The 23,796-nt window shown below is 39.4% G+C and overlaps 1 protein-coding gene and 1 non-coding gene across 3 annotated transcripts in view; both read right to left on the reverse strand.

Annotated features, from left to right (window-relative positions):
- The window catches only part of RABGAP1L (RAB GTPase activating protein 1 like), a 170,550-nt gene that overhangs the window by 85,139 nt on the left and 61,615 nt on the right, over nucleotides 1-23,796 (reverse strand). For both annotated transcript variants that reach the window (XM_063298498.1, XM_063298499.1), the window contains one exon: nucleotides 3,805-3,918. In XM_063298498.1, the coding sequence (XP_063154568.1) occupies nucleotides 3,805-3,918 (114 nt within the window). The remainder of the gene's footprint in view (nucleotides 1-3,804; nucleotides 3,919-23,796) is intronic.
- On the reverse strand, nucleotides 12,190-12,299 carry LOC134495098 (U6 spliceosomal RNA). The gene has a single exon (XR_010067774.1). It is a non-coding gene; the product is annotated as a U6 spliceosomal RNA (small nuclear RNA).

Consider the following 23,796-nt stretch of genomic DNA (forward strand, 5'->3'; position numbering starts at 1 on the left):
TGTTTACTCACCAAATTACTACCACCTTTCTTCTACCATGGACTTTTGAGATCACTGAAATTTTGCAAAGAATGAAGTGCAATCATTCTTAATGAGGGTGTTCTGTCTTTCTGAAAAGATGTGGTTTTGTTTTTTTATTTACTGCATGTGCCTTCCTACTATTTCAGTAAAAAAAAAATCTAGATGGCTTAAAAAGCAGTATACATTAAATTATACAATGCATATTGTATTAATGAACATCACTACAAAATCACAGTAACATCATTAGCAGCACCAAAAGCATCCTAAGTGCAGACATCCTCAGTATCAATTCCTGATTTATTTATTCCTTAAATAGCCAAGTTTTCACTGATCTTAATTATTAACAAGGATGATATTTGTGATATTCTTCTATTTTATGGCAATTTACATGAGAAAGCGAGAGCAACAGAATGAATTAGACCCTCTTTCCATTGTTTTGTGTCTTTCTTTTCTAAGGTTAAAAAACATGACAGAAATTCACAATAACTATCTAGAATGCTATTGCACAAGGCAACTCAAAGCTCCTCAGAATGTTGCTGCCAAATTGCAATTTTCATTGTAAATGAGAATGAGTAAACAAATATATAGGGAGGAATCATCTTAGTAGCTCCATTTTATTAAATGTTAATTCAGGTAAATATATTTTAGCCCAATCTACTTCATTATCCTGATGCTGCCTCTTTGGAGTATCATGGACTCCAGAAAGTCATCCAAAGGCCTGCTATGTCTTTTGGCCTGAAAAATAATTGTGCACCCCTGATATAGAACATAACAAGTCTGCAAAAACTTTACTGAAAACAAAACAAAATAATTAGAGGAATAAATGCTTAATATTTATATTAAATTCCTAGAGTTACACATTTTCTTAAAGTGAAAAATGACTATACTTGTGCAGAGACTTCTTGGCAATTATTTTATAGCTCAACAGTGTCATGGTGTGCCAACAGGAATAAGTGGTTAAAGCAGTGTTTTTCAACCTTGGCAGCTAGAAGGTGTGTGGACTTCAACTCCAGAAAGCTATGCTGGCTGGGGAATTCTGGGAGTTGAAGTCCATACATTAAGGTTGAGAAATACTGGGCAATCTTTTTGGCAGTTTCAGTTGTATTCTTTTTAGACACACAGAAGATGCAGGAATCAGGGGTGTAGTGACCAGTTTTGTTGTGACCAGGCTGAATTGGCCTTGGGGTTTGGTGGGCGAGGGTTGGATTAAGGGACAAAATGGAAAGCAGAATATGGCTGATACTCAAAGGGTTATCATTCCATTTGTCTTCTTTTATGAAGTAAGCCAAAGCTGTTCCCAAATAGGTTAGAACAGCTTCACTTTTGCCTTTTTGACAAATTATCAACAAACTAGCATATACAATCTACTAAAAAATATTGAGGTCTCTCAAATATAATCACAATAAGTTTTATCTGATGAACAGAAATTGCTAACTTGTGAATGTGAACAACAGGCCCCAAATTAGACTGTTTGTTTCAGCCACAGCTTAAAATCATTACTTTCTACCAATTATTTTGGTTCCCCAGGGGAAAAGTATCTGTACTACACATGCAACCAAGACACCAGGTCACCAATATAATTTCACAGCATACTAAAACACAGAAAATAAATAATTTTATATGATGGGCAAAAGGCAACATTACAGATCCCCTATCATACTTTCAAGAAGGAAGATTCCATTTGCCAGCCCCTTAGGCAAAGTTCAACCAGCATCCTTCCTAGAAAGGTGCTGGGCACTTAGGAGTATTCATTAATGAAGAGAATTTTTGATTCCCTTTCTAAATTGACATTGGCCCCTGCGCCACAGCAGTAGACTCCTTTCTGTCCTGATTAACAGTTTATGGTTCTTCTAGCATCTGGCCCTCATGTGCTTCCCTCTTAGATTAGAGAAGTTGTTTTCAAAGTGTGGTCTGTGGACCTCTACAAGGTCAAGTCTCGTACAATTGACATTGCTGAATGCTCACTGGAGGAAAAGTCACTAAAAGAAATCACGGCAGTGCCACTTGCCAACAATACAAGTACTCATTGAATTAAAGATTTAGCTGCAGCCATGAAGACGGAGTTAAAATCTCATCCGCAGAATTGTACTTTTGCTTTACAAATGGGTGAATCTATAGACATGGTGGACTTGTTTTGCTTGTATATGTCTGGTATCGGCATCAACTAATCACTAAAGATCTTCTTTCATGTGAATAAGGTAAAGGTAAAGGTTTCCCTTGACGTAAAGTCCAGTCGAATCCGACTCTAGGGGGCGGTGCTCATCTCCGTTTCTAAGTCTTGGAGCCGGCGTTGTCATAGACACTTCCGGGTCATGTGGCCAGCATGACGACTCGGAACGCCGTTACCTTCCCGCCGAAGCGGTACCTATTGATCTACTCACATTTGCATGTTTTCGAACTGCTAGGTGAGCAGGAGCTGGGATTAACAACAGGAGCTCACCCCGCCGCGCGGTTTCGAACCGCCGACCTTCCGATCGACAGCTCAGCGGTTTAACCCGCAGTGCCACCGCGTCCCTGTATTCATGTGAATACTTAGCAACAAAAACAAGTGGTGCTGAAATATTCAAAGTATTGAATAACTTTTTTGCATCTCATGGTTTATCCTGGAACAACTGTGTTGACATTTGCACCAATGGTACCTCAGCAATGGTAGATAAAACTGCCTGCACCATAGTATAAAACAAGGCAGACTAGTAGTCACTGTATACCATGCACTCAAAGTAAAAAACAAAAAAGCAAGTTTCATTTAAGAATGTCTTTAATGAAGCAGTAAAAATTATTAATTTTATTAAATCCTGATCCTTGAGTACACATCTTTTTAATGTTCTGTGTGATGAAATGGGAAGTACACATAGTGCACTTCTGCTGCATACCACAGTACAATGGTTGTCTTGAGGAAAAGTACTTGTGCAGTTGAGTTGCGAGCTGAACTAGCTGCTTTTTTCATGGAAAACCATTTTTACTTAAAAGAACAACTGACAGACAAACTATGGTTACTCAGACTTGGGTATTTAGCAGACATTTCCTTGAAAATGAATGAAGTGAGCCTGCCACTTCAAGGAAAACAGGTGACAGTATTTGTTGCTAAAGATAAAATTCAAATTTTGGAAAACTTGTATCTGCCACCATGAAGCTAACTGCTTCCCAATACTTAAAGACTTTTCTGACAAGATTGGTGGTGATATTAAATGTGTCAACATTTGAAAGATCTGTATAACTCAGTGAACTAATATTTTCCAAATGACCTGTCCTGACTCCCAGGAAACACTCTGAGACAGGGAACTGTTCTCTAATGTTTATTTGCTAATACATAACAGTAATCCTAACAAACTGAACAAGCGTGGGAAAAACCCATCCATATAAACCCCGCAGGTTAAGGCGGTCCCAATCTGTGCCTCTTGGAATGGCTCACCAATTCCTCAGTGCTACGCATGCGCTTAACAGTCTGGAAGGGAGCCCCCTGCTCGCCATCCTTACTCATGACATCACCAATGCATGATGATACAAAATAATGCATGGGTAAAAGATTCATTCAAAGTGTAAGACACACCACTGCATTTTAATGTAACAAATGTAACAATTCTGTATCAGGGTCTCTCCAACTAATCCATACTGCAAGATGCTAGTGATGTCTGGGTTGTTTCCAGTTACTGTTAGGTTGGAAAACCAATCTACTCTGATGTCACAATACTGTAATATCGTATGGCATATAAATTAGGAAAATGTATGCAACATACTTGTGTAACTTCTTAACAAAACTCCAAGATATTTGACCAGCCATACCTTACAAATCTTATATAGAGAATCCTGTCCATCTCCTCCAGCATCTTTAAAATATTCATGTGCTGGAAATGTACGATGAATATCTCGTGTAATGACACTCTCCTGGGAAGATTCCTGGAAAAAGAAGGGAAAGATAGCAAATCCAAACCATGTTAAATTTGGGTAGCAGAACATAACTATTACAACATAAATCACATGCTCAGCAAATTTTATAACCACCATATTCCTACCTTTAAAATATGTTGACAACCAGAGCAAGATGGGATCCAAATTATTATTCTACTTTATAATGTATACAAACTGAATAAATGTTCACTTCTTACACTTACAAAATAAAAAGCATTGCTTTTGCCATTATGTGACATACCCTGGAAGAAGCTGCTTTTGGTAAATTATTAAAAATAATTCCTTCTTGAGTCAGAACTAGCAGAAAATTACCATAGCTGATTAATACATTGTTAATAGAAGCTGTAAAGCTATATATGTTTCTATTATTAATTATTCATAAGTAGACTTTTTTCCTTTTAATATACAGGATATATTTCTGGAGCAACTAATTTATCAGCATACATTGCCAGTTGTTTCTAGTATCAATGCATCTTAATCTACCACAAGAGAGTTAGATTGCTGAATTATCTTGAAATTTGAGAAAGAAAACCATCTTGCCAATTTCAAAAATGCAATGGTACTAGGAAGCAAAATATTAATTTAAAATATGAAGCATTAGTTTGAGTTATCAGGCGATTATGAACAAGGCATGAAAAGGCAAACATTTCAAAATAAAGAGGGTCACTATTAAAAAAAAATGCTCAAGGACAATTTGAGATAGCACATGTCATTTTTAGGTTCAACTATTTACTATGATTCCAGGAAAAGCATACATGTACTAAGAAAGCATCAAAATCAATAGTCTCTTGCAAAAACTATAAATATTTTAATATATAATTAAAGCAACCTGAATCTAGATATATTGCCAGTCTAAGTTTCAGTCTGATTTAATCACTTCTACTCTTCAGTCATAGCAATTATCAATTATGGACATGGATTCATCTAAGAAGTAGCTTCACACCAGAACCTCATTCAGTTGCTTTGCAAACTTCCAGTGTAGAGAAGGACAACTGTCACCCAAATCATGAATGCAATAACAAAAGCCTGTTTTGGCTTGCTGCTTCACACACCAGCTAATGAGAGATCTGAGGATGAAGACTGCACACAAAACTTCTTCCTTAGCCTCAGTTGTTCCTGTTGTCTATTTTCATTGTTTTCAAGAATGATCCTAATTACATATCTATTGCTTTACTGAGCCAGTGGATACATTTGGAATTTTGAGAGTATTTTCACAAAATGATTCCCCTGGTTGATGTGTTTAATCACAAAATACCCATATACCATGCTATTGGTATACTGTGCCTTGTCCAGCAGCTTTCTGTGGATGTTAAATAGGAGAGGAAAGATCACTGGCCTCTCTTCCCGCCCATCAGTACTGACTGAAAACAACCATGGAGCATAAAGGCGAACCACAGGTGAACCACTGCAGCATAATGTCTCCCGTTCCCAATCCTTCCTTTCAGTCCAGAAGGTTACTATGATCAATGGTACTAAAAGCTGTTAAGAGATCAAGAAGAACCAGGATAGATTCAGGGTAGAACCAGGATAGAGAACCAGTTTGTAGTACTGGTTAAGGTGCTGGCCTAGAAATCAGGAGACTGTGAGCTTTAGGCCGCCCTTAGGCATGAAAGCCGGCTGGGTGACTTTGGGCCAGTGACTCTCTCTCAGCCCAACCCCTCCCCAGAGTTTACTCTTCAGTAAACTAGAGAACCCCCCAGGATCAATGACCACCTGTCTGTGTTGGCCCGCAATGATCTGGGTCAGGTCCATGACTGCCACTTCAGAAACTCCTGAGCTATTTCATACTCTACTGTATAGGAAGGCAGGATGAAGCCTCCCAATGGAGTCTAGAAGACTCCACGGCCAATCCCACAATGGAATCGAGCAGGACAGAGAAGTCCCTGAGCAGCAGGAAGGCCAGTGCAGCAGCAGCAGCAGCAGCAGCAATTCCAACCGTTCCTTAAAACCTAACCACCACAACAGGGTCTCACATCCAATGATTTGTGGCGTAGTAGGGCTTCTGAAAGCTGCCAGATCTTCCCACATAATAGCCCCGTAATATAAAAAGGCATAATACAACAAATGGAAACCAACAAGTCTGCAGAAATCTCTGCTTTACTTCAAGTTTTATATACTTTCTGAAACAAATATTATAAAAAGTCCACAGATGGCATAAATCCCTTAGTCAAAACTAATGAAATTGAACTTTACAATATGCTAATTAGTAGAATACATTCTGCTCTCATTTCGTTTTGAGAAGTTCTGCAGTCCAGAAAGCCATAATCAATTATAAAATGTGAATATAATGATAATGTGCACTCTATTTTTGACAATGTCAACATATAAATGCATTGTCAGAATAAATGTACAAGTTGTTTCATGGTTAAAAACAAAATTCAAGATACTTATTACAAAATTATGGCATTTACAGAGTGTAGGTTTTAAAATGCAGCCAACAGCTTGTTAGTCAACATGTTTAAAAATATTTAACAGCGAAGAATAAAACAAATTAAAGTTGAATTAATACTGGCATTTTGACTATTTAAAACATTCCTATACTTCGTGATTTTGTTCAGTTGGAGGAACAAAAGCAGTATATTAAAAAGAATTTCAGTGATACCATGCACAACATCATTTAACATTGCTTGAATTAGGAATAATTAATCTTTATTCCTTTCTTTTCGTCTACAATAAGGACCTTGAAAATCATTATATAAACTTTTATTTATTTCACTATATTCACTGCCAAAGAAAGGAGAGGAATCAGGGTGAAATGCAGCATTTTTTTTTCTCTGTACACCTGTCCTTCCCAAGAATTCTGAAAAATCTATGATCCAACAAAAGGTCTCCATATACACATTTAACGCTAGATGCTTCCATCTACACTTCCTGGGTTTTAATAAAGCACAGAGGACAATAGAACTGGAGTGTGATTGATGAGGCTTAGATTAAAATATCTGTGCAGCCTTGAATCTCAGGAGGGAATCATGAATTAGTAACTATCCTTTGGTGTCTTACTTCTCTACCAGGTTGAAAGAAAATAAAATTGGGGAGAGAACCATACATTTTACTTTGAGCACCCAGGTGAAGAGGTACAAATTCAACTAACCCACACTAAGGCTGGGAACAAATAGGATCCATGAGAAAAAAAAATGGTTTTATTTTATATTGGTATTTATGATGTAGCTGTTTTTATCAACTGAAGCTAGAGGCATGCCTATATAATTTTACTGTTTTGTAGTTTTTGCTGTAAACTACTTGGGAGTCTTGAGATAGGGCAGTATACAAATTCCTGTAATAAACATACAAAGAGTTACTGTAGTATTTCAAGTGTCATCTGTGAATTCACACAAATGGATTCTATGCCTGCCCAGAGCTCTGTTCAGACCTTCTAAACTTAGCTTGTTGGTGGAAGCACCACACTCCATTATTACAATCCATATGCTGTGTGCTGCTCCCATTATCTCCTCCATTTCTTGGAACCAAGACAGATGCCTGAAAACTGACAGTGTTGAAACACCAAGAGAGAAAGAGGGCTTGTGTGAATTCACTAATGACCAGTTGCAGATTCAAAGTTACAGTTAATTAGTTCTTCATTGTGGTTTCTCTGATTCAAATCAACACGTGAGCAGCAACCTGGAGGTGAATGGGAACATCATCAGAGAAGATTTTTTTTTTTTAATCCATTCAATCATGTCCAATTCTCAGAGACTTCCTCGACAAGTCCCTGCAGTTTTCTTGGCAAAGTTTTTCAGAAATGGTTTGCCATTGTCTCTTTCCTAAGGCTGAGTGAACGTGATTGGCCCAAGATCACCCAGCTGGCTTTGTGCCTAAAGCAGTACTAGAACTCAGGATCTCCAGGTTTCTAGCCTGATGCCTTAACCACTACACCAAACTGGCTCTCTAGAGAAGAAAATACATCTCTACTAATGCATCATTTTTGGGGACATGAAAGTCAAGTCAACAGTGATAACTGAAAGGCAAAGTATGGGATCAGGTTGCAATTCAGAACATTAGTCCCAGACAGATTATGACTGAAAAGGGCCACTGATGTAGAAATGGTCCTGGTGGAATAACCTTTCCTGAAAAAGGTCAAAGATGCTTTATTACCTCTCCATACAGAAAGGCACTGAGGCTAAACCTTTCCTAGGAACCTGAGTATAAAGAAACAGTTGATCATCCCTTTCAAATAAAAGGCTATTTCTCTCCTGACACTCCCAGTATGAAGCAATCGGTTCAAAAGTCTTGTGTCATCCCCCCAAAAAAGTCAAGAATGATGGCCTGAACTGGATGGAAAGGTGGAACACATTTTGGAAGAAAAGATGTGTCAGGACACAACACTGTGGCTGTGGATTGCAGTATCTTGAAATGAAGGATGCTACATTCATTCATAAGTGAAGCCACCAAAAAGCCAGGTGAGCAGAGGGAGGGCAGGCACAACTGCCCATTGGTCAAAAGTTCTGGATATGAGCATTACCAATACAAACAAAAAGCTTCAGCGTGAGATGGGAGAGATGACTGCTGGATACACACAGAGTGAATGAACACTTTGAGTACGACAATACACAGGAAGAGCCAGTGGCTTGGAGAAAAGACAGGGCAAGGCCACTCTGCTTCAGTTTTAATGTGGGTATGGTGAATAGTGCAGGTAATGAAGCCAAGTTGTTCAGTGAAGGTAAGGAAGTAATACCACTTGGCTATATATGTCTTTGTTGCTGAAACATACTGCCTGTCTGATTGAGAAAAGAGGTTAACTTCACATTCTCTATATGGTTCGACAAAGGAAGTGAAGAGCAGGAAGGCAGGTCTAGTCTCTATACAGAGAAAGCAGATCTGTTCTTTCTGGGAGAAGATACTTTCAGTGCAATAGAAAAATGAGAATCATGGACTATTATCAATCAGGGCCACTATGTTGTTGTTGTTGTTGTTGTTAGAAAAGGTATCAAGGAAACTTATTATTACTATTGTTGTTGTTGTTGTTGTTGTTGTTGTTATTAAAGGTATCAAGGAAACAGGTGAAGTTTGTCCAGAAGAAAAGGAATCTATCCCCTGGGGTCTGGGTCCTGAATCCCTCTTGTCCTCTCTTGTACAGCCAGAGAAAAGAGAAAATTCTACACAAGTGCAGAACCCATTCATGACCTACATGTACCACAATAAATACTGAATTCTTCATTTTAATTCATTTTCAGCAAAGAAAGTGAGAGTTGTGGCTCCCTCCTCCAGAATGAACTTAGAGCATGCATACCCAAAGCTATTTTCCTATGTTCAGAAACCTTAAGACCAGAAATCTAGACTTCTTTTCAACTGCGTTGCTTCATCTCCTTAGTAACTGACAGCATTTCTTGTAACCGTTTCAGCGGTACTTGCCTGAGGCAGGTTGGAATGCACTATAAATAGCACACTCTGCCATCTGCCTTTTTATTCCAGTGTTAGCACGGAGTTTATGCTTCACTGATAACCACCCATGTGCTGCACCTCCAGCAGCTGTAGGCAACAGTAGTGCAAGGCCAAGATAATGAAGGTAAAATAATACAATCCTTTACTACTGTAATTAGTAGTCAGTTTGATATTCATCATTATTTTTAAAAAATCACTGTGTCCACAGTACCAACATTAGAAATCAGATTCCATAACCTGTCCTACAAAAATGCACTTAAGATTTTTCAGAGATTATGGAATGTATATTCATATTATTTAATAAATCAATGCAACTAGCAAGCTTGTAACAGAGCAAAAGCTATACTTAATCCTTATGAAACAAACCATTTGACAATATTGGCAGAAAATATCCCTAAAAGACCTCAAGAATGAAGAATAGAAGGGAAGCAAAATGAAAATCTGAAAGTCAGTAAAAGTTCCAAGAAAAAAATGCAGTATAAACAAAGATTTGAAAAGAGAGGAACTGTTTAGATTGGGAGTGGGATGAAATTCAGGTTATGAATTAGCTTAAAGGAGAAAGCAAGCCAATTCAGTTTAGCTTAATGCAAAAAATCTCTGAAACACACAAGGTATTTCCCTCCCTCCCCCCCCCCGCCCAAATGCTAAGAGAAAATAATTTGATCTTTTTTATCACTTTTATCTCATGCCAAATTCTACTTTTTCTGGAGAAACGGAACAGGTAACACCAAGACACTTTACAACTCTACCATTATTTTTAATTCTTTTCTCCTTAGCCATAAATTAGTCTGTGTTGAAGTATATTTGCATTTTATTAATGCAATACTTCTACAATGTTAAGTTCCTATATATAAAATGAACAAAATGTATCTAATTCCTCATAAATGTTAAATACACTCTGATATAACTGTAAACATTATGAAGAATCAAATCAATTCAAACATTTATTACAGCCATAAGGCCAGTATAATAAAATGTCTGTTTTTTATGTGACTTAATATTTCTTTTTAAAAAGCTATTTACTAAGTCAGGCATTTAGATAATTAAAACATAGTGGTACACTCTATTCTTTTTAAGTAGTTATTTTCAGGCTGACCTATTTCTAATTCTTAACTCATTTCCACTCTTGAAGATGCATCCCCTTTCCCAGAAATGTCTAAGCAATTTGTTACTAAAAAGCTCAGGCGCAATGATGTCATACAGCCTTTATTTTTGTAATTTGTTTGTATCACCTTAGCAACTTCTCATATATTTCTCTTGTTCTAGGAAAGGCTGCACAGGCAAGAGGTTCATGGCTGCTAGGAATAGAAGGATCTGTATGCTAGACTATCTGGCCTTATTGCTACTGAAAACAGTAGCAATATTACTCTTGTAATTTAACCAAACAGATTGCTCTTTTGTTGCAAGCAAAACTTGGAATTCTCAGTACATGCAAATGCCTTCCAGTACATGCAAATAGCTTCCAGAAGTCACCATCCCAGGTAATCTAATGCCAATTTGGTCTCCTCATCATGCCCTTCATTATTTGAGAATAAAGCTCAAACTCTACAGACCAAATGACAGCCTAACCAGGAATTAAGATAGTCGGGTTTCCCAAAATGATAAATATATTCCTCATGTTTCTTCCTCTTTCCTTTGAAATTATTTTACATCCATTCATTCATAATGTAATTTGGAGGACCATTTTCAGTAGTTTGTACATCCAGAAAAGGATTAAGAACTTTCACTAAGGATTGAAGGGAAAGGGTAGTTAGAATTTTGATTTTGGAAAGTTGCAAATGGACTAAGGGTCCACATGGATTTGAAATTAAGATTTTGGAATTAATTATAAGAATCCTTCCCATGGGGAAATACTTTTGTTTTGATTTTTTTAAAAAAACATGATCGGATGAGATTGTGAAGGTTGGACATTAGAGGAGACAAGAAGGAACTAAATATTACAATTAAAGGAGAAGAACACTTAAATGTGACTTATTAATACAGAATGGAGCAAAATATTTTAACACTGGATATACTGAAGGATATTTTCAAACAATGGACCCAGAAATTAATTTTAAAAGTATCTGCCTCTATAGATAGACTGTGCTTTAAAAAATGTTATGGAAGAGGAAAAAGTTTTACTGGACAAGGTTGAGACTGATCTGAAAGTGGATTTAAAAATGACAGGCTACAAGAATGATATGGGAAAAGATGCTGCATTGGACATACAACAGAAACCAGCTGATGTCTTAATAATTAAAAGGGATATACAGTACAAATAACAAGCCAAGAGAGTGACCTAGATAATCTTCCTATATTGGATTTACAAAAGAGGTTTGTTAAAGCTTTGAAGAATTTTTGAGAAGGGACAAATAAAAAATGAAAAGAAATCAAGTTCTAGGACATTATTTGAAGGGACTAAAGATCAAGATTGTTAAAAGTCAAAATGCAAAGTTGGTTTATTTGATCAAGGTTGAAATAGATATATTGTTATCTCTGGTAACCCTTAATGGTCTTGTGCTGATCAGGACTGAAATGATGAGGTTTTAAGGATTTGATTAAAAATAAGAGAAGGGTTATGAGAAGAAGAGATCATTTGTTGTATTTTAAGAGAAGGTGATAAGTTACTAAAATTGTTTATACTTGTGATGAAGGGAGAAGTCATTTCTTTATATATTTCTTTTATTTTTTTCTTTACTATATTCTTATTTTTCCTTTCTATTTTTTTCTATTTTCTATTTTTTTCTGTACCTATTTTTTCTTTTTATTGTCTTCTTTTTAAAATTTGTATTAGTTTATTGCTAAAAAAAACAGAAAAGGATCAAGAGCTGAAAGAATAGCATTATGAGACATCTGACTTTTGAAGTCTGATCAAAGCTGTCCCAAATAAGAAAGAAAGTAGACAGACAGACAGGCTTCACAGATTTGAATTTCATCCTTGCAGAAGGGTTATGCTAATCTTCTCTGTATCATTTCAATTTGAGTATACATTCTGCCAATGCAAGCAGAATCCTGTTCCTGAGGATCTCTTTAACACTGACAATGCACAATTCTGCATGAGAGCTTGCAGCATCCATCAAGCACAGGTTATTCTATTCTATGCTTCAGTGAAGTACATAATACAATCGCCAATCATAGCAGAGAAGTTCTTGTGGCATAACATGAATCAGTGTCCAGGGGGGTTTTGTCCCTTTAATTCAAAGATGCACAAAAATTGGATCAGCAGGGTGCCTGCTATGTTGAGGTTCTTCGTGTTCTCCAGTCTTCTCCATCTCCCACTCCTACAGTGTTCCTACCCTTTCCCATCAACCTTTTTTGGCTCTTCCTACTTGCTCCCTACCCTACCCTCCTCTTCTCTACCTTTATTGAGTCAATCAGTCCCCAGCCCCTTGCTCCACCCATTGTCCCTTTTTTGCCTCCCATTTCTTCTGCTGAAAGGTCTTACTAATCCATTTTTTCACTCAATATAAAGAATTGGTTTTATTTTTTTTCTGGTTTAGAAGCTCTGCTCTACTGGGAGCTGGATTTATTAGACCTGCCTAAAGAGTATCATTTAGATTTGTAACTTTTCTGTTTCTTTGACCTGGGTGATGGTGGCAACTACTTAAATAGACTTTCTCCCTCCTCTGAAGTGGGTAATACCTTTTGTTTACCTTTGGTTTCTGTTGGGAGAGCTGAAAGAAATCTCCCAAATTGTTTTGATCCATTCTAGAAGACATTGGTAGGTCAAAGCTGAGAATTAGCAAAAAACTCAAATGTTTCTGAATGCCATTATACTGATGACCATGGCTCTTATTTAAAACTGAGTTGAGGACATGAATCAACCAGCAAAAAAGTATGAAAGACATAATCCTTATGAGTTTCTTTTACCTCTTTTTTTTGGGGGGGGGGGCTCAATATTCCAGGAGATTCTGATGCAAAAATTAATCCAATCTAAATAGACTTCTGCAACTTCCAGGTTCTGGGCCCAGGAAAATGTGCAATCTCTTACTTTAGAATCCTTTCAGTGAATTGGTTTCAAAGTTCTGAGGAAAGTCATGGATGTCTGTTAGCATGACTGCTAAAAGGTTTAGAATAGTCATGGGACTGCAATCCAAGAAAAAAATCATTTTCCATAGTATAGAACATCACTACTTTCTTCTTTTCTATTTCTATTTATTTATAATTTCAATTTATACAGCCACATATCTCAAACTCATGACTCTAGGCAGCTTCGAGCAGTTAGAAATGCCATAGTTTGGTCTCTGCAGTTGCCACTTATTACAGAGTAACACCTATTTTTTCTCCTTTTTGAAGTGTTTAGTTCAGCAATTCTAGCTCATACACCTTTTCATACAATAAAGTTTGGCTTCATTGCTACCATTAACCAAGGTCACTTCTCTATGCCTTGAAGAATTAGGTACTGGGGATCCTTGTGCCTATATAGCAATAAATCATTTAATTTGCATGAGAAACTCCTTGCATGCACAATCTCTGAAAAGACTGGGAAAACCCACTGGGTACTGGAAGCTCAAGGCAAGAGAAGAAGAATGTCTTGTGTAAGAGTTTCTCTCCCTGCCCATTATTATTCTCCTGAAAACTAACTATAGCATGGTAACTGTTCCTGAATACCAGTCCACTAGCCAATTAGAAGCAAGAAAAGGCTGAAGCACTCACATTCAATGTGGTACACTCAGGAATGAGTGTAACATTTGATTCCTTGCACTTGTACAACAGCAAAAATTCAGTGGGATTTACTGAGACAGGCATAATCCATTATAGGGACTATAAAGTTGTGGAATAGCACAATATTAATCACTATTATTCATGCTTTCATTATCTTTCTCCTACACTATCTGAGGCCTGCTATTTTTAAAGAACTCTTTTCTACAAAAATGCTGTAATTACCTTTTCTCAAAATAGATTGTGCTCAACCCTGCTTATATAACTCTTCATTTTTAAAACAACCAATCTAATGTTAAGGTCAATAGTAGAAGGTCTACATAATCAAGATCATTCTCTTCTGAAGGTCAGTAAAATGTTTTACCAGATAGACGATCAAATACTAGAACAATACGAGCACTACAGCTTGCATGTTGGAATGGTTTTGTGCAGATCCCTTTCAAGGCTGGAAGATTTCAACAACTTTCTCAAACAGCCATTCTAAACCATGGAAAATGTGGTGGGGTACATCTCATATTATTTATGACTTTCTACTATTCATAATGCAAGAACAGGAAGCATATGGCCTTCAGTAACCTTCAGCTCATAAACCATTTTTTGTTAGTCAGGACAGCTAGATGAGCGAGCAGCACAGGGTAGAAGAAAGTATACCAATCTTTAGCAGTATTAGACAGCCAAAGAGCTATCTACCCTATTGGATTCATTGCCACTTATTTTAGCAATAGCCACCAACAGAAGAGTTTAGACAAAGAAGCATGAAGTCTGTGAATGATTACTATTTATAATGGCCACACAGAAATTTCAACTACAGTATGCCTCTAAATATTCAATTAGGAAAGCAGCTATGGAACACAAGCCCTGATATTGAGTTTCCCAAAGACATTTTTATAGATATTGTGGAAACGGAGTGATTGACAAATAGCGTTCGGGCATGATGTAAAACACTATCAGTACTCCAACAGTTTCGTGCTATTATACAAATGTCTATGAAGATTTCAATTGTCTGTTATCTCTTACCATGATTTTCAAAACCTGCTAGAAATATTTTTGGCTTAACCATCCAATGTCTGAATGTCTGACCCAGCACCCATTTTGTTGTTGACAGAAGCTTCTCCAAGTAAATGGAGGATCTACAATATACATCTCCAATCAGGAGTGGCAGAGAAGGTAACTTTTAGAGAAACTTGTCTGTTGATCTTCTCATAGAGGAATCCCAAAGTTTCTGAAGATCCACACAGCTATAAGACACTTTGAAATAAATTTATTCATAAGGCTTCTCTCCTGAAATTCCAACAAGTAGTTCTTTATCAGAAGCTACAAATATAGCTGTCCAAGGTCCTGAATGCTATACTGTAACCATTGGCAAACTGAGTATCTAATGGACATTAAGGAACAATGATTATTTCTTCCACAACTACCATCCCGAGAAAATATGAGTTCCCTTGAAATACATAGGCAGACTGCATTAAACAACACACCTCTTGCCCAATTCTTTTGTGAAAACTTGCTGAGGTTTTGAAAAGCTAGGAGAGATTCAAAGAAAATCATGGCTTTATAGGGACACTGAATGTAACATGCGTGTGAAAAGGGAAACAAAAGATTAATAGGACTGGCATAACATTTCAGTTATTTACCTATGTAAATCCAATAGCCACTTTTAACTGAAATGCCATACTATTTAAATGTATTCATATTAATAGAAAACAAAATATTTTAGGACTTCGAATAATTCTTATTCACGGCTGATGAATGTTATTCCTATTTAAACCTAGCATTACACTGGAGTTTTTCTTCCAAATATCATAACATAAAAAAGGATAAGGTTTTAACTGATTTTTTTAGTTTTGGTGCTTTATATATTTTTTGTTTCATAAAACTATACATTTTTCCTGAAAAGCCATATGTAACTCAAATAATTACTGTCACCTCAAAATATCCTCTAAAACAGTGTTTCTCAACCTTGGCAACTTTAAGATGTGTGGACTTCAACTCCCATTTATGCTGGATGGGAAATTCTGGGAGTTGAAGTCCACACATCTTAAGGTTGCCAAGGTTGAGAAACACTGCTCTAAAACATCCAACTAGTAAAACAGAGACCTTAAAAAAACATGCAATTCTGATTCAGCCTCTAGTTTCTTAAAATTACTTTTCCTAACTTATGTTAGGAAACAAATAAGAAGAAAATCCCAAAGCCATCTTGCTAGAATGGCCTTTGAAGTGCCCCTTCTGCTAATACTAGAGTTCCTTCCACTCTTACCTGCAACTGCATCCAAAGGAAGCTTCTCATGGAATAAAACAAGGGTGGGGGGGTAGAGATTTTTAGACATATTAAAGCTATAAGAGGAAAGAGGAATCACTAAAAGCCAGCTTTTCTGCGTCAAGAGCTCCTCACAAGTACTTATTACATCACCAGTTTCAAGTCCAGAAGAGCTAAATATATTGGCAACATTATTGTGCAGGTGCTTATTTATGTTGTTGCTTTGTTTGTTTTGTTTCTGCTAACAGTAGTCTTGGTATCTGCTTATTCCCCTCCAAATGTTCAAGCCTTCTCCATATTAGTGGATATTGATATGCCATTGGAACTACCTCCACACCTTTTTCCACTCCCTGTTCACAAATTGAAGAAATAGACTAGACTTAAGAAAAATAAACCCTATCTTTCTCAATGTCCCCCTTTCCTCTGGCTATAATCACTTTTTGCCTCAATTACACTTTTGCTGCAGCCACCAACGAATTGTCAATTCTGGGACTATGGTATTATGCTCTCAGGACAAAGAATGGCTAAGCAGAGAAGGCTGGAAGCTCACAATACAAAGAAGGAGTGCTACCACAGTAATATTTATATGAATGTGAAACTACGTACATGCATACATTATTAGTGTGTGAGGCATATGAGTGAACATATTGTGGATAATGATCAGACAAGGCGCTACCAACCAAACATATTGCAAATCTCTGCAGGTCTTTATTTCATTATAATCTTTTACTTATTACATAATATGCATTATAAGATAAAATGCAGGCATTGTTCATAAAAATTCCAGCATAGGTAGGTTGTATAAGTATGATACTAAGAACCAAAACTGGACTTATTTAAAGAAAAAGCAGATCACTAGGCACTGTCCCTCTATCAGGTGTCATAAATATACAAAACCACATTTATCTTTTATTATCACTGGATATTTGTAGAGTATTATTTATCTTTCTCTTTTTTTCTTTGAAAATATGCTACCTGTATTATAAAATTTGGTACATTTCCCCCCCTGCTCTTTCAGGTATAACTGGCCATCTATCATAATAAATATTAATGATTGGTGTAAACTCTTTAAAATGCCTTCATGGATAAACGATTAGTTATTGAAATATATCCCATCATCAAGGAGAGGATTCAAAGCTGCTGAAACTAAAGCAATGGTAGTGAAGATTCATATTTGGTCCTATTGTTAACCTGAAGAATATGGTCTTAAAATTAATCTAATTGCTTAGGAATTTTATCACAGCAACCACTGGACTGTAAGTGGGCAGTAATTGTCCTAACAGTCAGGAACCAAGCAGAGACAAGGAATAGGTCTCTAGTGTTTATTACTGCTACGTAAGACAGAAAATCCTAACAAACTGAAGAAGCGTGGGAAAAACCCAGACAGATAAACCCCAAAAGTCAAGGCAGGTCTGTTCTGTGTCTCTCTGAATGGCTGCTTAACTCCTCAGTACTATGCATCCATTTTTCCCCCTGGACAGAGGCCCCCTCCTGCTCACCATCAGTGCTCATGACATCACCCTCCCCTCCAGATTTACATTCCATTTCAGCCCCCTCCTCTCTAGAGTTCCTTCCTCCCTCCAAAGTCTCATGGGAGTCCATCTCCCCCTCCAAGCTCCCATGGGAACTGGGCAATGATGGAAATTCTTCAAAGGAAAACTCCTCCAAGGACGAATCAGTGCTGCTCTCCAGGTTTGATAACACTTCTGGCCCAGGTGGCTGCTGCTGGAAAATAGCTAGATAATTAGAAGATTCTTCCCCCCTCCCCCTTGGGAAATACAAGCCTGAGGTGGAGGGCTGCAGCTCCCCCTCCTCCTCTCGCTCTGGCCTCAGAGCCTCTGGTGGGGGTGGAGGTTGCCAACTTACGAACTCCTCTGCTTGGGATTCCTCTGCTTGCTCAGTCAAGTGAGGAATCTCTGGTAGAGTGCGAGGCTTGGGTTTGTGAGGGAAAAGCTGATGGAATCGTTGAACCAGTGCTGGTGCATGCACATCTCTGGCATTTTCCCACGTGCGTTCTTCCTCAGGGTACCCTTTCCAGTGTATTAAATATTGGATGCCCCTTCCGCTCCTCCTAGAGTCCAGAATTTCCTCGACTTCGTATTCCTCCTCCCACTCCACAATTACTGGAGGTGGGGGGGCATTTGCCATCATAAGGTACTTGGGGGAGGGTCTTTGGCTAGCAAGGCTCTGTGAAACACTGGATGGACTTTCATGGATGCTGGCAGCTTTAAGCGATAGGCCACTGGATTTATCTGCTCTACCACAGTGAAAGGGCCCACGAACATAGAGTCCAACTTCTTGGAGGGCCTGGTAGAGGTCAAAAACTTGGTAGAGAGCCATACTTTGTCTCCTACTGCAATCTCTGGCCCCTCTTGTCTGTGAGCATCTGCAGCTCTCTTGTAAGCACTCTTTGCCCTGTTCAGCTGCTCCTTTAACAACTCCTGTGCGGCTTGTTGCTCTTTAAGAAAATCAGCTGCGGCTGGAACAGTTCCCTGCTGGAAGGAGGTGGGCAACACCCGAGGGTTAACCCTGTAGAGTGCTTGGAAAGGAGACATCTTGGTAGAGGATTGCACAGAGTTGTTATAAGTAAATTCTGCCATGGGGAGCAGGAGTGGCCAATTGTCTTGCTGATAAGTGGTGTAACACCTGAGATACTGTTGTAACCATTGGTTAATTTTCTCAGCTTGCCCGTTACTAGTTGGATGATGCGATGATGATAGGCGGATCTGGACCCCTAATGACTGGAAAAGGGCCCTCCAGAACCTGGAAGTGAACTGAGGGCCTCTGTCACTCACCAAGTGATTTATCATGTCTCTATACCTAAAAACATGGTCCATAAACTGCGCTGTGGCTTGCGCAGATGGGAGGTCCTTGCAAGGAATAAAATGCGCCATTTTAGTGAAAAGGTCCACCACCACTAGTATGGAAGTCAGCCCCTGGACCGGGGGTAAATCAGTGATGAAATCCATGGAACTTGTATCCCAAGGTCTACTGGGGGTGGGTAGGGGTTGCAAGAGTCCTGTGGGCTTCCCTGGGAGAGGCTTGTCTTGTCTACAGGTATGACAAGAAGCAACATAACCCTTTATGTCTGCAGTCATCTTAGGCCACCAGTAGTCTCTCAGAGCTCTATGGAGAGTTTTGAAAACACCTCTGTGGCCTGCCATTTGATGGTCATGGCAAAGTCTCAGTACTTCTTCCCTCAATGAGGGAGGAATGTATAATCGCCTGCTATGCCAGACGATTCCTGTTTCCACATTAAATGGAGAGGCAGTGTTTTGTGGGCCCCTCTGGAGGTCATCCATCCTGGCCCTGGCATACGGGTCCTGTTGTTGCTGAGCTCTGACTCTTATACATAGGTCCTCTGCTTGTCTGCCTGCTGCTAAAATCTCTGTCTGGTTCCCGCTCATAGACTGCTCCAGTTGTGAGGTTGTAATATAGTAGCCTGTACCTCCTGGTGAGTAGCGGGGGTTGCCTGAATGGATCGAGACAAGGCATCTGCCAAACGGTTCTGCACCCCGGGAACATAAGAAATAACAAAATTGAAACAGGAGAAAAACTGGCTCCATCTGATTTGGTGTGGGGTGAGGGATCTGGTGTTTTGTAGAAGGTGTAAATTCTTGTGATCGGTGCAAACTTTCACAGGAAAGGTTGCACCTTCTAGGCAGTGCCTCCACTCTTGAAATGCTGCTTTAATTGCCAGTAACTTCTTGTTAAAAACATCACAGTCTCTCTCTGCTGGTGAGAGCGTGCAGGAGAAAAATGCACAAGGAAGCAGTGTCTTCCTTTCCTTGTCAGCATATTGCAATAAAACAGCAGCGATAGCAAAATCTGAAGCATCTGAATGCATTATGAATTGCTTCATGGGATCAGGATGCTTCAAAAGCGGCTGGGATGCAAAGAGTTGCTTAAATTCTTGGAAGGCTGTTTGCTCCCTCTCCCCCCAAATGAATTTTGATCCTTTCTTCAAAAGCTGTGTGAGGGGTTTAGCCCTGTCACTAAATTTATGAATCTTCTGTAAAAATTGGAGAATCCTAGAAATTTTTGTACATCTTTCACATTTTGGGGGGGTTGCCAAGAGAGAATTGCCTGGACCTTTGAAGGATCCATGGATATGCCTTCTGTTGATATTCTATAGCCCAGGAAATGTAATTCAGTTAAATTGAAGGCACACTTCTCTAGCTTGGCGAATAGCTTGTTCTCTCTGTCTTTGTAAGACATTACGTACATGGGTTACATGAGTTGTAGCATCCTCAGAGAATATTAATATGTCATCTAGATAAATGACCAGATACTTATCTAGTAAATCAGAGAAAATTTGATTCATAAATTGGGAAAATATGGCTCCTGCATTAGACAAGCCAAAGGGCAAAACAAGGTACTCAAATTTACCAAACCTGGTATTGAAGGCAGTCAGATATTCATGCCCCTCTTTCATCTGGATCAGATTGTACCCATTCCTGAGGTCCAACCTAGTAAAAATGCGTGCTTTCTGTAAGCAATCCAGCAGATCAGATATTAGGGGGAGTGGGTAATTTTCCTTGACCGTGACTTTATTGAGGGAGCTGAAATCATACACCACTCTAATGGGTGCCTCCTGGATTGCCGGTGCCAACGGGTCAGGCTTCTTTGGTACGAAGAAGGTAGGAGCAGACGCTGGGGAAGTAGATGGTCGGATGAACCCCCTTTGGAGATTAGAGTCCCTATGGGGTGGTAGTGCTGTGGCCTCTTCACTGAAAACGTCTGCAAAATCTGCATACTTGGCTGGCAACAAGACCCCCCCCCCTGCTTCTGTGACTGCGTTGGTTGCTGGAGAGAGAAGAGAGGCTTGAATCTTGTGGTGCTGGCATTCCTTAGCTGGGAAGGAGACTGCTCCTGTAGTCCAGTCCAACAATGGGTTGTGGATCTTCAGCCAAGGTGTGCCTAGGACTATAGGCACATTAAGTGATGCAGTAACATAAAGTTGGATCCACTCAGTGTGGTCTCCCGTTGTTAGTTGCAAAGGTTCTGTGAAACTTCAAATTGGTCCTGCCTTGAGGGGCTGGCCATCAATGGTCTCAACTTCTATGGGATGTGGCAATTCCATGGTCGGGATGTTCAGGTCTTGTACAGTCTGTACATCAATAAAATTGGTGGAAGCTCCGGAATCCACGATGGCCTCTAGCTTGACCTGGTGCTCCGGGTTTACGTGCATTATGACTGGTAAGTAGTAAAAGGATTGCCTGGAATCCTTGGAATGAGCCCTTGATTGATTGATGGTCTCCCTGCTGAGCTCTGTGGAGGGAGACCAACGGAGTTTCCCTGGTTGGAAGTCGAGGTGGTGGCGGCTCTTGGTTCTGCTGCTTGCCCTGGGGCTCTTACGGAATTTGCTTGGCTTCTCACTGGGCAAGCTCTCACCATGTGCCCCTGGACTCCGCAGTAGAAACAGAGGGCTCTCTCTCTCCTTCTCTGTCTCTCAGCCTCGGAAATAAGCCTCCTGCTCGCCCCGATCTGCATCGGCTCCTCTGGTCCTGAGTAGAGGGATGCTGCGGAGAGAGGTGGAAATCCTGGAAGCGCTCTGAGGCCCCTGCCCCTCCCCGGCTGCATCTGTCTGAGCTCTTCTAGCCTGGCGTCTATGACCACAGCCAACTGATATAAACCTTCTAGGGTAACTGGTGTTCCCTGGCGCACTAATTCATTTTTAATTTCCTCATCCAGTCCCTATTTGAATTGGTCTTTCAAGGCACTCTCATTCCAGTCCAGATCTCCTGCTAACAGCTTGAAATCAGCAATGTAAATTCCCACCCTCTTGTTGCCTTGCTTGAGCTTCCGAATTTCCTGGCTGGCAGTGACCTCTCTGATTGGGTCATCAAAGTCTGCTCGGAACCCTGCCAGAAAATTCTGGTAGCCGTTGAGAATTGGGTCGTTGTTCTCCATCATGAGAATAGCCCATTTGGCTGCTGGGCCCTTTAGCAGACTTAAAATGAAGGTGACTCTGGTTCGGTCTGTGGGAAACTCTGCCGGTCTGCTGTTGAAAAACATTGTGCACTGTGTGAGAAAGGCTCTCAACTGTCCTGCTTCTCCTCCAAACTTCTCTGGTAAATTGCCCTGGGATCTCAAGACTACTGGCAGAGCTGCCGCTGCTGGCATTGGTTGTGGGTTAACCGGAGCTGGTTGTTGTGACTGCTGTAGCATGGCTGCTTGTAATGTGTTGATCTGGAGATCTACTTGTTGGTGGTGTTGTTGCAGGGCTGCTGCCAATTGTTGGAGGGCTTGCCGAATTTCCTGGTTTTCCAAAGACATTTTCCCAAATGTCTCTCCTTTATTTTTTTTTTGTTCCTCCCTCTTTCAATGGGAGTAGGAGTTTGTTAGGACTGATGTCCTAACAGTCAGGAACCACGCTGAGGCAAGGAATAGGTCTCTAGTGCTTTATTACTGCTACATTAGACAGAAAATCCTAACAAACTGAAGAAGTGTGGGAAAACCCAGACAGATAAACCCCAAAAGTCAAGGCGGGTCTGTTCTGTGTCTCTTTGAATGGCTGCTTAACTCCTCAGTACTACGCATACGTTTTCCCACCTGGATAGGGGCCCCCTCCTGCTCACCATCAGTGCTCATGACAGTAATGTTCCCTTTAATTTCCGACATTCCATGTGCGGAAAAAAATTGTTTCATGCAGCTTTTCCCAAACCAAGTACAAATTTGTGCATGAGTATATGAGTAAATTGCAAATACATGTAATAGAGATGTGTTAAAATGTTTACATGTTTCTTAAAGTATAGAAAACTAGAAAGTATAATACTATGTCATGTACATGCTTAAAAGTTGTGCTTTCAGGTAATTTTTTACTCACCTGAAGTTTTCTTGGCAAGCTTTCAAAAGTGATTTGCCATGGCCTCCTTCCTAGGGCGGAGAGAGAATGACTGGCCCAAGGTCATCCAGCTGGCTTTGTGCCTAAGGCAGGACTAGAACTCATGGGCTCTTGGTTTTGAGCCTGGTACCTTAACCACTATAACCACAACCACAAGCTGACTCTGCACATACATGCTTACAGATTATAATATGAACTCACTAGTCACTGATAACTGATAGTCAGACAACCCATGACCCATTGGGTCATCGTTTCAGAAATATTTCCTTACCTAAACAGAGAAACAGAATGACCACCGGCAGATTGCTATTGGTTTGGTTTGAAAATTAAAGAAGAAAACATCAGTTTATTAAAGAAGAAAGATGCACAGCAAGAGAAATATAGAAGTTTTTTGTTAACAAAGTACACTTTTGATGACAACATTTCTGGTTGATCTCCCATCCTTTAAGAATACTCTAACTTCCTGCTGTTTTAACTTCCTTTTCCCTGGCTTTTCCCTATCTATCTATCTATCTATCTATCTATCTATCTATCTATCTATCTATTTTACCACACTGCTGTACAGTGCTGTCATCACTTCAGAAGAGTTCAGACTTCCTGCCAGCTTACTTTGCCAAATTTCAATCCCTGAAGTATACATTGCCGACATCACCTTAGAAGAGGTTCAGACTTCCTGCTGGCTTCCCCATTGACTTGTGCGAAGCTTGGAGGGAGTGCTGGAAATGACGATCACATCACCATG

Source organism: Candoia aspera, chromosome 3 (genome assembly GCF_035149785.1).
Source record: "Candoia aspera isolate rCanAsp1 chromosome 3, rCanAsp1.hap2, whole genome shotgun sequence".
Taxonomy (NCBI): Eukaryota; Metazoa; Chordata; class Lepidosauria; order Squamata; family Boidae; genus Candoia; species Candoia aspera.